The sequence below is a fragment of the Oxyura jamaicensis genome, chromosome 1 (assembly GCF_011077185.1).
Source record: "Oxyura jamaicensis isolate SHBP4307 breed ruddy duck chromosome 1, BPBGC_Ojam_1.0, whole genome shotgun sequence".
NCBI lineage: Eukaryota > Metazoa > Chordata > Aves > Anseriformes > Anatidae > Oxyura > Oxyura jamaicensis.
In genome coordinates, this window is record NC_048893.1 from 126,623,175 (window position 1) to 126,637,450 (window position 14,276).

Genomic DNA, 14,276 nt, shown 5'->3' on the forward strand with positions numbered 1-14,276 from the left:
CACAATTCAGCAGTTCTTGAGATAGATCCTAAATTCTCCCTTCCCTTCACTTTGTTCTTTCCTTATCTGCCCTTATGACTCTTTTTCTCTGCTACCAGTTCTGTGACTATTATCTCTTAGATTTAGAGAGAACTGGTCCAAGTAGAAAAAAGGCTTTTTACATTTTTTATCACTAAAGTTTTACGACACAGAAAACTGCAATTCAGTAAAGAAATATTTTTATTGCTTACCACTGAGCATGCTCTTAGTAGACATTCTGATTTTTAAATTATGTAGCCTAATGAAGTTTGAAACTGCATTTTATTTTAATCCTTTATTTGCATCTTGAACAGATACTTGAATCTAAAGAAGCACATAGTAGTCAGTACACAGTAGATTGGCTAGGAGCCTGTAAATAGAAGTGTAGGAGTCTAGATCTTGTCTGAGAGAGCATTATGGGGCTAGAAAAGCAGACCAAGTGTACTAAGTATGTAGGGAGATGCACCTGAAATCCTGAGGATATTCTGAAATCATTAATGTTATGATGCCAGGGAGAAAAGTAGCATTTGGAAATGTTTACTGGAGGAGTTAGAGGTGTGTGCAAAGGAAGTATATTCAACTCTGTTGCTCTGGTTATCTATCTATTATTATAGCACACAAACCGCAAGACCTTGAGTACCAGTTCACCACTTAAGTAGAAAAATATATGGATTTTATTCTAAAATGCAACACATTCATTGATAGAAGTACCAGCAATTTCAAAATGGTGTGTAACAGTGTATAGAAAAGAATGACGTGTGTGACTGCACATATATCTACAGCCACATCATTTTAATATGAAATATAATGCATATTATTTGTTACTATTAAAATTAATGTTTAATCTGTGATAAAATTATTTTTAGGGTGGTTTGTTTAGACCCTGTGGATAAGCAATAAATATTCAAGGTCAAAAATTCGCTGTATTTGCAAAAGCATTTTACTTTTCTACAAATGAGATTGTACACAGTAGTGGTGGGTAAGATTAAAAACCACAGACTGTAGATCATAATACTTTTGTCACATTATCCACCTCCTAAGTGGCAATAAATAAACTTACTAAACATTCTTCTCCAACTGGTAATTGTCTGCTTTCTGTTATGTTTGAAATTTCTATTGCTGGCTATAGTTAGAATATGAACTGTTTAGATGAACTGCTACTCAGATTTATTACAGTAATTCCTGCAGAATTTGGGTGACTGTCTTAGGTACTAACCTACTATCTACTTGTAGCAATGGTTGTCTGTGGCTCAAAACCACATTCTTCTGATACCTTTCTACTTCCAGCACCACAGTGTTTCGGCATGGTTCTGGGTAAGTCTGACTGCTCAGACAAGGTGGACTTCGTCTTTATAAAGAGATTTGCATCATGGAGGATTTGATTCAAAAGGAACTACATCTTGCTCAAAATGTTTGCTTGAATAAAACAGTAATTAGGTAAATAAATTAATTAAATAGTGAGTTAAACCAGCATTTCATCTGAGCACATGCTTAAATTAGCATCATGCAAGCAGAGAGTCTAGTAGACTTAACCAAGAATGATTTCTACTTGAACAAACAATTTACTATTTCATTTCATAATCATGTTTTATGCCTAAAAAAATAAAAGCTCTTCGAAACTAGAAGGTGTTTCTTTACTGGAAGGTGGTAAAGAAACACAGGATGGATGAACATACAGGTTTCTGCCTCCTGAACTACACCCATGAAGAATGAAGACTTCCATTCTACTGAAAACAATTTTTCCCCTGGAAATTTGGATTCATTCTGTATCAGTGTTTGTCAGGGTTCCACCACTGTTTTAATTTGGGAAATAACATTTGTGTGCCAAAGTGAAACAACCTTCAGGGCTCACAGCTGCTTGGGCAATTTTTTCATATATACTCTGAACAGGCCACTGTTGCTGAGAAATTCAGTGTTTTGTGCTGGCTCAAGCAAGGTATAGCACAACTCTGATTTTTGTACAAATTTAGTACATTTTTTTTTTTTTTTTTTTAATCAGGAAACCTACCCTGAACTAAGACTGGCTTAAAACTAATCAAAAAAAAAGGCTTGTTACAGTCTGGATCTAGTTTTCTGACTTGGTTCAGCAGTGTGGGTCCTACTCAGAGGAGAGAGAATGACAGATGGATGGGACAAAGGAGGAACCAGCTTCCACTGGGCTCAAAGGGAACTGGGCTCCAAGGACAGGTTTCTTTTGACAGTACCTCTGGCTTCTGCCAACTTCAGCTGTCCATAAGACAGCAGCCTGACTGAAACCAGCTCAGTTTATGTCAGCAGATACACAAATTATCTTGGATGCATCAATTTCTCAGAGATTTCAAAGACCCCACAGCTGTTGTCTGCTGTTGAGATGCACCATGTGCTGCAGGGAAGGGGAAGCCTTCAAAAGCTCAGACCCTAGGCACCTTTCACAGCAATTTCAGTCTTCCTGCCATAACAGGGAGACAAACTAGGAGATCTGGCTTTTCTGCCTGCCCCAAAGCCACTGACACTGCAGTCCCCTGAATGTTTGCCAAAGCTGGGTATTTTTCCAATTATCCCAAGACTGACATCAAACTCACCAGATGGACACCCTGTCTGGTGAATGGCTGTCTCCAGAGTTTGAAGATAAATAAATTCGTTCAGAGCTTATGGTTGTCTCTTATAACCATGGGAATGGCTGGGCTGCACCTGATACAACTATGTTCAGGACAGACCTCTCCAACAGATTGGTCCACTGTTGAGACCAACTAGCTTCCTTGTACCACAGATGCATCCGCTTCAGCCCAGTGGGCTCCAGAAAGGGTTCCATGTTACCTAGGGTTTTGTGAAATTCAGAGCAGAAATATCTGTATGAAATAGCTCAGGTAAGGGGGAAAAGGAAGTGTTTTCTAGAAACAAAACGTTATCGTTGAAAAATAAGAAGCTTCCTCACATCTGAAAGTCAGGTTGACTAAGAAAACAGAATGCTTTCCTTTACATGCTGGCTTAAAGACAGAGAAAATAGGTAGAAACACAGTTGAGATAACCTTTAGCACAGTGGACAAATGTCCACAAATGTTTGCAAGAAGTCAGCAGCAGTTGTAGGAAGCATATTAGCACTGAGAGAAAATAAATTAGTCAGGGAACACATAAAGGTAAAGCAAGCATAATGCCATGAAGTTCAGCACAGTAAAGCGTAGTCTGTATTGGTGCTTTGCTTGGATTGATTCATTCATCCTTAATCAACAGAGAACCAGCACGGCTACGTGCCAAGCTTATACAAGCTGTCCTTCATTTGAAGTAACACTATCAAAGATTTTTACTTTTAGCAGGACAAAAATTCTGAGCACCAAAAATACAGTTATTACCTAGTTCACTTTGTTCATATACTGCCAAACTGAAAGCCTCTGTCAGCTGCTGAGAGCACCAAAGAGCTGAGGCAAAAATCCTATCCTGAACAAGCTAAATCCATTCATCACAAGAAGAAATTTTGCTGGGATCAAATGTGATTAGATTATTTTGGTGTGCCTATCCTATCAGCTCGATTACTTACTTGCACATGTGCCATCTGGCATGAGCATGTACCCGTTGAGACAATAGCACTTGTAGCTGCCATGTGTATTCATGCATCTGTGTTCACAGGGACGTGGTTTCAGTCCACATTCATTCAGATCTGCAGAATTCATTGGAATTAGGTGACTGCTGGGTTTATATACATATATCCATACATACAGGCTGATAATATTGCTTAATGCCTTTAATTCCCCACAGTAAAACAGCCTGGATTGAAAACAAGCCAACCCCTTGCAAGATGAGAATTTAGCAGACCATCTGGCTGAAAGAGTGCTAGGAAAACTAACACGCAGACTTCTACACCTGAAAAAGTAATGCAAACTCTGGCCCCATCTGGCAGCTTGTTAGGAAGGACTGGAGGGGTGGAAAGAGAACTGTAGTTGCTGTATTATCTGGGAGTTATTTTTCTGGATTTCTCTGATTCTAGCTGGATATTTCAGCCCTCCAGCTGACCTCTGTACTAGAAAGGCTAAAACTTTATCTGAAACTGATTTGCTGTTCTTAGTCTAAAGTGAAACAAAGATATATATATATATTTCCGTTGGCACCGAGGTTATCAGGGCAGGGACATATAGCCAAGATGAAACACAAAATATAAAAAGAGTCACGTGACATTAAGAATGAAAGTACAAAAATCTCAAATTCTCAAAATCCAGAGAATAAAAGCATCCTAACTCCTTTCTACATTGAAGGATTTAAAAGGCTTTGCAAGACACTAAGTTGATTTCAAATTCTCAATAGCTTTATTTCACTGGTAGAAAACCAGAATCCTAAAAAGCTCAGTTTATGTGGTATAGGCAGCACTACTGTCACTGGTGTTGGTTCTGTAACGAGGGAACAGCATCTGTGTTTGTGACTTCTGTGAACTGACACTTCTACCTCTTGTATTTTGACACCCGATTAGCAAACAGACAACTCATTAACAGAATACACCAGCACATGTGGCCCATTCAGCAGGTGCTTAACAGCACATGACCAATAACAAAATTTCAGTGAAGACAACTCTCCCAGCACTTAGCTTGCACAGCTCAGTTTTAATGGGAGAAGCAGCTGTTCTCACAGCTATGCACCCTGCAGACCAGACCAAAAACTCCAGACCATTCAAAGCATAAATTTTGTGGTAGTTATAGATGTGTGTGGAAGTATGTGTTACAGTTCAGTTCAGGGAAGAAAAAGAGGGTTGCACTCTGCTATTTAAACACAGAGTCTGTTTGAAAAGTGACAACATATCAACTTGCAAATCACATTGGGCTTTCTCTGCTACTGAGCCTCCACTGAAAAAACAAGATTCCCATAACAAAGAAACTAGAGGTGAAAAAAAAGTCATTCCACTTAGACCATACATTCTGAAAAGTGTTTAGCTACACCTATATTGCACAATGCACAGTAATGCAGAGATAGCATACACAGCTCTACAAGAGAACCTATGGAGATAAGGCTAATTTAGCTCAGACTCAGTGGCAGACTAATAGAGTCCCCTTATCTCTGTTATTTTACTTAGCTCATGTTGAGCTTGCTCAGCCGGGCATTCTGCTGTAAGGACAGACCGAGGCTGTATCTGCCTGGAAATTAAAGAGGCTCTGAGCATTCCTGGCTACTGGAACATCAACACCTATATGGCTATACTACTGAAATAGCTCCGGGCATTTCTGGCCTGTGCCAGCCACCACCTTGCTAAAAAATTCCTGGCCATACTTCATAAGATAGAACAGTCTAGGGAGATACTGGGCAATTCGTACATGCAGGTCTACATAGTGCTTCCATGAAACCTTAGACTTTGAATCTACTGCAACTGCACAGAACTGATCTGCTTGCCTACAGAGAGCATAGCAAATCCAGCTGGAGTTACTGCACAAAAAACAAGTGGGGGGCTTCTCTATTGTCTTTTGGTAACACTGAAGTTGCTAAACCATGTTGGAGGTTAAACTTGTGGGTTTAGAGGCTGAGGCTGTACTGGTAACCATGGATCTGTTACAAAAAAACAAGGCTGTTGTTTGCTCTCTAGTAATACCAAGGGACTGATTTCTTTCCCTGCATCAAAAGTGAAAAAATAAATAAAAATAAAAAATGGAGCTTTCAAAATACTTAACATTATAGCTTTATAGCATATTGCTTGAAATATATTGTGTAGCAAGACAGTTGTTCTGACTCACTAGAAGTTCTCTTATGTTTCAATGTCAATGTAACATTTTTAAGCAAAGACTGCAGGTGCTTAGGAAGGTAGCCCTTATACCCATCCATTCATGTGGCTCTCATTCCATGCTTCACTCATCTGTGGTGCAGTAGAAAGGCCTCTCCATGCACAGTGATCTGCTCCTTTCATCTGATCACATACAGAGATCATATACTGGAAGAACAACAAAAGCTGAGGCATCACCAAGATGTTGGTGGAAATATTTCAGTGTCTAACTGCAAGCTTATGGAGGTAAAGTGGTGCATTCAAAGTTTCTAAGTATGTAATTCTAAAGAACTGTGTTCTCAAAAAAAAAAAAAAAAAAGAAAAGAAAAAAAGTCAGCATATGCAAACAGATGGCATTGGCCCGGGCAGCTTGAGAAATAACACATCGAGCATGTAATTGCCTGTCTTTCTGAGGAGGTTAGTTAAGAAAATACCATGGGTTTTTAGTTAAAAAAAAATAACATGGGTTCCAGATTTGACTTTTGGCTCTTCCTTTCCTATATAATCTTTCTGTGCCTTAATCCTCTGACTATAAATGAGACAGTTTGCCCTTGTCACCAGCCCGCAGGAGGTACATGATATAGGATCAAACTCCTGTTTGCTGAAGGAGGCTTACAGTTTGCATCTCCAGCATCCCAAGCAAGAGCCTTAAACGCTAAGCTCTGCTATGTTAATAAGAAAAGATCTTATTTTACTATTTTGGAAAATGACACAATTCTTAATAAATGACAAGAAGAGAGACAGAACATCAGCAGTGTGGTTTCTCAAGTTATATTCCCATGAACACAAACCTTGATTACAGGTTTTCCCTGTAAATCCAGGAAAACATTTGCATTTGTTTGGTCCCATGCACTCGCCATACTTGCAGCCATGTCCACAAATCGCTGTGGGAATCAGACAGAGAGAGGAAAGAAAGAAAAAATGTTAGAATATTCTATTTGAGAACTCTTGCCCTCCTTAATTGCCTAAAAATTTATTGCAGAAGTTCTACATCCTCCATACTTCTCCCTCTAGTTTGAGCATGGTAGCTACTGATCAGTGCATTATTTCTGCTGGAGAAAAGGGTTGCTAGCATGGATTACATGAATGCATGCTTTTCCCAGTTTGTAAAGACCTGGAAAAGAAGGGGCTTCTTTTAGCACCCCCTCTCAAATGCTCTGCCATAGTTACAACTTACATTTAGTTTTGTACTCTGCTTTTTTCCTATTTTGGGGAAGCCATAGGTGAGAAGCAGCTAGCCAGCAGTTTGATTTTCTACACTTGGAGCAGGGAACAGGCAACAGCACTCTCCTGCAGCCACTGAAGACCCTAAAGTGGTTTTCTGCTCTTGGATCTCCTCTCTTACAGCTGAGAACATGTCCATCTCATGGTGGAATACCCAGAGCACCTCTGTCAAATGATTAGACAATTGCCCTTACCACACATCCCAATATTTACAATTTCATCAGGTTTACAATGACTTGAAAGGGCTGGGCTTATCCTGGATGCATTAAAGGGTAGAAGTTTTCTAATTCTCATCATTAGTCAGAGATTAAATGCTGGCTTTTATAATGCTTAAGCCTTGATCTTTAATACTTCCTAAAGTCAATGTGATGATCAAAATGAGTGTTATCTGGGAAAATCAAACTAAACATGCATTTAAATCAGTACTGCGCTAGAAAAACAGCAGAAGAGTATGCACTGGTATCACTATTGTTTAATTAATCTGCTTTCTAAACCACAGGAAATAGGAAAATCACAGTTACTATACTAAAATTCATAATGAAAATTCATCCTGCTGAATTCATGTATCTTCTCCTACATTTAAAGATTCATTCATAAGTACTGAACCGCTGGCTCTGCAGATTAGCCATAGCTCAACATTGTCTCTATCCCTGAAAGCCAAGTGGCATAATATGAGATCAGTTGAGTATTAGCACTGCATCTGGATTTTCAATGCAGGAGTACACCATAGTTGTTTTAAAGAAATCTGCCAAAGAACCATCTTAAAAACTTATGAAAACTGGTTTCTAGTAAGAAAGTAACCTACTGCTTTAGAAGAGACCTACTGCTTTAGAAGAGACCAACTTAACTCCACTAGCTCAAAGTCACATTTGCTCATTGTCCCTCCATGTATTCTTTTGCACCAAAACTAATGTGCTGTTAAACAATGCAGAAATATTAGTAATTCATAACTTCTCTCTTTTTATAAAGTGATATGCTATATATACAAAGACATTTTGGCACCTTTCTATTTAAAGCATCACTCAACAGTGAATAACCCTAAGCCTCTTAAAATTCACTAAATATTCAAAGCCAAACTCCGAGGCAACAGCTGCAACATCTTACAAATATTCCTAAAATATGTATTTTAAGATTTTGTTGTGTTTTGCCCAGGTAGAGCTAGAGGATGATTCCATATCACCTACTCCTTGGGATCTGTAGACTTGTAACAAATCAGGAATTTCTCAAGAGCCATTTATTTTTTTTTTATAAAGCCAACAATTGTATTTTTAGAAAGTTGAAGCTTCCTGGTTCTCACAGGCTGTGTAGTTTTGAAGACAAAGGATACCAATTGATTTCATGGGTCCATATGTAGCACCAGAAGATGCTGCATTTTTAGCATTTATTTGACAGCTGTAACAGCACAGGCACTGACAAGTTCCAATCTCTCAGCCAGGGTATGCAGGAGGTTAGCACAGACAGCCACTTCTGGACCTAAGAATTTTTAGATCTGTATTTTATTGTTTTCTGTTATTTACCTAAAACTCTGCTTTTTTAAGGAGATAATCTTTCCAGCATGTTTTGTTTGTTTGTTTGTTTCCAATCTCCCACCCAAGTGACAAGAGACTTCACTCCCTCACAAGCTTTCTTTCTGTAACTTATGGCAGATTTACACAAAGTCCTTTTGTTACTACAAAGTACACAACCACGGAGAGGAAACAAACACAAGCTGTTAGCATTACCTTCACAGTGTCCCTTACTGTTCTTTTTCCAGCCGTAACAGCAATCCGTCCGAGAACCATAGCGACACACCCCAGGCTGGCTCACAGTCACCAGCTGTCCACGAGCTCTTGAGCTGCATAAGAAAGGATAAACACTAGCTCCAGCAGGCAAATACACTTTAATCCATTCCTCCCTATATTCCTTTGTGCATTTCCCTCATGTTTTATCCACTGTCAGGCATTTTCATCTCAATGAACCTGGGAGCATTCAACAGTTCCTCGGCAGTAATACAAAGTTGCATTGGATGGAGAAAGGGGTGATAGGAGCACTTCACCTGCAATAAAACAACCCTGCAACATAAATAACATAAATGCTTTCTAATGAGAAATATGGCAAAGAAAAAAAAAATAGAACCAGGTCCTCTGCTAGAATTAGTCTTTTTAATCTCAGTGAAGTCAGTGGGGCTACTGCAGCTTGCATCAGAGGATATATGCTGCCGTACCTGCTCAGCTCTATTGTTTTGGATGATATATTTTTCTGCAGAAAAGCACCTTTCTGAACATCAGTCAGCCCCACAGATCTGGTGCCTTGCAGGCTTGCATCCACTGTGTATGTGCACATTGATTAGGTAAGTGCAGAGATTCCCAGGCATTCAGGTTGCACGGGACTCCCTGATCATACAAATGTTAATTTAATCTGCCAGTACAGCCAGGTGGTTCAAAGTTAATGCGTGGATAACAGCTGCAAGTGTTGGCAGCCCTGCAATGTTAGCTGTCAAAGTTGTACATCTGATGGAAACCTACAACTGTCTGTGAATTCCAGGCTTAGTCTATGCTGCATGGGGTGCTGTGACCCCAATTATCTTCTTCCTCTGCTTGCTGTTGCTTTGGTTGTCTATATCCTCCTGTACTTGTACGTAAGGGTTGCACTCTTACTGGAAGAGTTACTGCAAACATCACTAATGCATACTATTAAAAAAGTAAATATATACCTATACTTAAAAGGTTACTTCAGAGTTGTTTTTAAATGTGTGTTCTGCTTGCATCCCAAAAAACACCCCTGAATTCAGCTGGATAGTGCTATGACTCCCATGGAATGTTAAAATGCCTAAAGGTCAGAGGAAATAGACTCCTATTACTTTCCAAGAGATGCTCATTTCCACGTGCAGACAAGCTCATTTAGTAGTTTTTCATTTAATAATTCAGTTCAGAATCAAGCACATGAAAGTGTCTTCACAAGGTATACAGATCTTCCATAATACTGTGAATAAAATTAACACAGCTGAACTTTACTGCCCTGGACAAGGTCTTTCTCTGGTTCTGACTTCCAAAACAAGCACCAGGCTAAAGCCTACCTTTGGCAGTGGGAAAGGTAAAATGGATCATTGAGAGTCCACCCCGATACCAAAATCTGTGAGCAAAACCAGCTTTGTTAGATTAGTCCTCCCATTGCTGTCAGGGGTTCAGCATTCTCTACAAATGAAGGAAATAGGGTAGATCCTATCAGGGCAAGCAGATGCTTTCAAGGAGAATGTCACTATGACTTTGCTGGACATTACTGGGAGAAGCAATGCAAACCAGAGGTGTCTGATCCCTCCCTAAATGGTATTTGTGTAGGAGTTCACCCATGGTACCTAGAAGCCTAAATGAGATTGCTGTGCTTGGCACTGTCCACTCAGTATGAGAAAAATGCCTGGCCTCAAATAACTTGTAGCTTAAATATGTGAATGAAGAAAACCTGAGCGTGTCATCTGTAAGACCAGTCTTCATTTCTAGTGAAGGTCTCTGTCCTCACACTCAGCAGCTTATGGCACTGGTGCAATAGGCAGCAAGTGGCAAACTGAGCCATACAGAGTGCCGAAGCAGCAGTGAAGTAACTGATTTATGTGGCTATGACATTGCTGACACTAGTAGGATAGCATTTAATGAAGTACACTGAAGATGAATTATAAAAACTTCTACAATAAGCCAGGGCCTCATTAGTTAGGATGACAAAGAAATAGCTGGCCATGCTAGCTATCACAAGATCCTTGTGAGCCACAAGCACAGGTATTAAAAAATAAAAGGTGGGACCTTTGGATATTTCAGTCAAAATTCCAGTAGCGATAGGACAGTTTTACCGCTGCTGTAACAGGATATATTATGTACAGCTCTTAACATCCATCCAACAAACATCTACATGTTTGACAGCTCAAAATCAGAGAGAGAAGCTTGTTAAGAGAGAAACTACTGTAAAATCCATTTGTTCTTGTGCTACTTTCCGTTGCAGCTTTGAGTTGGACATAAGAGTAAGAACACAGCCATGAGCAAGTTTGAGAGTCTTGAAGAGTGCTGAAGAGCCAGGAGGACGATTCTTATCTAATTTTAAGAAGATATCCAGTCTTTCACAAACCGAGAAAGCTGTGATGTTGCCCTTAATGATACAAACAGGTCTGAATGAAGTCATGTCCTGTATTTTTATTAATCTGCTGCCAAAAGAAATTGTTCCTCTGCGAAGTAATATGAAAAACTTGAATTTTATCTGAAAAATAAGTTAGATTAATGCACAGCAAAGCAATCAGATGATGGCCAGGACAAGGGAGTTATACAACTCCATACCTACAGTGACATGAGCAGCAGACAAAAACAAACAAAAAAACCAAATGGGTGTGTGATGTGAGGCCAGACCTTAAATTACTGTATGTTAATTTTGACCTCTTGTAGTGGTTTACATAATTTGATATAAAAAGAGAAAACTTAGGTATTTATAACAAAACACATTCAGAAAGTTCGCTTGCTCTACTGATCAAGTGGCTAGAGAGATCTTCCAGTTAAGCTAGGTTGATTGATATGGTAGGACTGATATCCTCAATTGCTTAAACACACAGCTGCAAAGGAAAATATTACAAGTACTATAACTAGTGAAAGAGGGAATAAAGCACATCTGGATGCTGGGACTTATTTATTCAACTGACTCCCTCTGCCACCCCACAGCATTTTTGCTGTTTCATTCCATAAAGTAAGAAAAAAGCTTTGCCTTGCATCAGCTTCTCAAAATTAGCCTATGACCATGAACCAATGCTGTCAGCAATACCAATAGGCAACCAAAATTTTCATATGTGGTAACTGGGCAGATGGCTGTGCTGGACTGTAATCCTCATTAGAAGCCATTATACCAGTAATGACTAAAGTAAATAGAAGTAAAAATCCCAACAATGAAAAACGTGACTTGTCATGTTCTCCTGACTAGTGAACGCAAGTGATCTATTCCCTGCCTGACCAGCACTATATGACATTTACAGCTGCAGAGGAGAAGTGAATGAGCCTTGAAAAGGCTGATTTAATAAGGCAGTTAGATAACATAAGTCAATTATGGTTTGAGTTAAAATAAAGTTGTTTGTTTTCAGGTCCTATTAATTTTCTTTTACTAATGTTTTCTGTGTAGAAGGACATTTATGAGCTTTTATTTTTATTTTTTTTCCCCTCAAGACAGATGCTGAATAGATTTAGTGCACTATTTCCATGAGATCTCTACAGGATACTTTTGGTCAGCTCCTGTACACACAATAGCTGCCTGCTGCTGAGGGCAAAAAATTTCTCTTACATTTTTAGCAACTTCCACTTAACTTCAAAGACAGGATATTACCCCTTTCTTTAATTTTGCCTCTAAAAAAAAAAAACAACTCGACATTTTTTCTAGCTAACAGCTAGCACCAGACCTAAAATTTTGACCAACAGGTGTATTCAGAACAAAAAGATGGTTTTCTACAAGTTAGCAGTTTGTAAAGGATTCCTAAAAAGTCTTTTATGAGTGTATGCCACACAGAAATAGAAGTGAACACTATATCAGATGACAGCACAGGCATTTTGTTTGAGCTATACACACATAATGGCATCAAATGAAACCAGCATGCATCACCTATTATATTTTAACGACTGTCTTAGATATCCCTGGGGTCTGTTTCAGGCACTCAACACAACAGTTCTGCTTTACTGCGAGTCCCTTCCAAAACACCAAATACAATTTAGCTTGGGCTTGCAGAAGTTCCTTTAAGTCCTCCTGTGACCACCAGATTCCTTGAAGGAAGGGCTCAAAGCAGAAAAGTTAAAGGTCCAGATGCGAAAGCCACACTTCAAAGGGACAAAAATAATCATAAGTAATTCATTTTTTTTTTTTTTCCAAACTGAGTTTAATTTCTACTGTTTCCATGTTCCTTCTTCCTAGCTATTCAGAGCCAATATGATTTCTTTCTTATCTTATATTAAAACCTCTTGTCATCCAAGACTTTCATCAAGATGCTTCAGCTGCTCCTCTTTTCCCTCCCTCTCAAGGAAAAAGGGGGAATGACAGTTTTGGTAGAAGACAGAGATACCATCACCCAACATCAACTGGGACAAGACAGGCTGTAGAACAGCCTTAGGCAGGGGTTCCTGTTGGGTTTCCCAACACACAGTGAAACAACATCATTATTTTTTAATAAACATCCATCTTTGCTTCTGATAACTCCAAGTTATGCTTTCTTATGGCAGAAGACACTGCTTTTGCTTCGAAGCTTTACACTTTCCAAGGTGTTAGAAATGCAAACACACGATATTTGAAGAAGATATAATCTCTGTGATTCAAGAGCACGAGCATTTAAGCGGGGCTTGGCTTTGCGAGCGTTTCCTGCAGCAGCGGGTTTGCAGTTCATCAGCTTCCAGCTGCTGAAGGGCTGACGGCTCGGTAGCCCTGGACGTGCTGTAACAGCACATTGCCACTTGTTGGTTATACACATCCACTGTCAGACCCGACAAGAAGCAAACAAGCCCCCCAGTATCTTCAAGACCATCCCTAATTGCCCTGCATTCTCCTCCTAGCTGCCCCCAGCCGGGGGCCGCCGACGGAGGTCGGAGCCTCTCGCCCCCCGCTGCCGGGGGTCGGGGCCGACCCCCTCCCCTCCCGGCCCGGCCCCGCTCACCTGAGGAGGGCGGCGAGGAGGAGGAGGAGCAGCAGGAGCAGGGCACCCCCGGGCGCCGGCACCATGGCCCGGCAGCGGGGCGGTGGAGGCGATAGAGGCGGCGGAGACGGGCGAGCGGCGGGACGGGGCTCATAAACCTGCCGCCGGGGGGCGGGACCGCTCGGCCCGGGACCCCCGGGCGGGGCGAGGGAGGGCCGGGGCCGGGAGGGCGGGGAGGTGGCCCCGTTGGGGAAGGGGCAGCCCCCGAGATAAGGCGGCCTGCCGGGGAGGTGTCCCCGACCCTGCCCGTACCTCCGAGGGGTGCCCTGAGGGCTGGTTTGAGACCCGGTTGGGGGGGGTCTTAGATTCCCTGGAGCTGCTGAAGTGGCTGCCCGTGGGCTCAGCTTGTTATTGAAGCGGCGAAAGCTAATTAGTTATATTATTTCTTGGTAGATAGTCCTTCGTCTTTGGTGTTGCTGCTCAAGGTATTTGAAGTGCATCAACGTGTGTATCCTAGGGTAACGCTGGGGTTTGGGGGTGCTGGGTTTCATATTAGGTCTTTTTGTTTCCGGATTGATTAAGAACTGTCCCTTTCCCTGTTCTTTCCTTCTTTTTTTCCCAGTTCCCAGAGACTAATAGGAGCTATTTTCCCAGTCCCAAGATCTGGATAGTTGTCCCTTCTCAAAGCAACTTTTTTTTTTTTTT

At 40.7% G+C, this 14,276-nt stretch overlaps 1 protein-coding gene across 1 annotated transcript in view; it reads right to left on the bottom strand.

The window, feature by feature from the left end:
- The window catches only part of EGFL6 (EGF like domain multiple 6), a 51,184-nt gene extending 37,508 nt beyond the window's left edge, over positions 1–13,676 (bottom strand). The window contains exons 1-4 of the mRNA XM_035331438.1: positions 13,593–13,676; positions 8,677–8,789; positions 6,523–6,615; positions 3,533–3,652 (exon numbers count right to left, since the gene is read on the bottom strand). Of these exons, the coding sequence (XP_035187329.1) occupies positions 3,533–3,652; positions 6,523–6,615; positions 8,677–8,789; positions 13,593–13,657 (391 nt within the window). The 5' untranslated portion in view covers positions 13,658–13,676. The remainder of the gene's footprint in view (positions 1–3,532; positions 3,653–6,522; positions 6,616–8,676; positions 8,790–13,592) is intronic.
- Between the last annotated feature and the right edge of the window lie 600 nt (positions 13,677–14,276).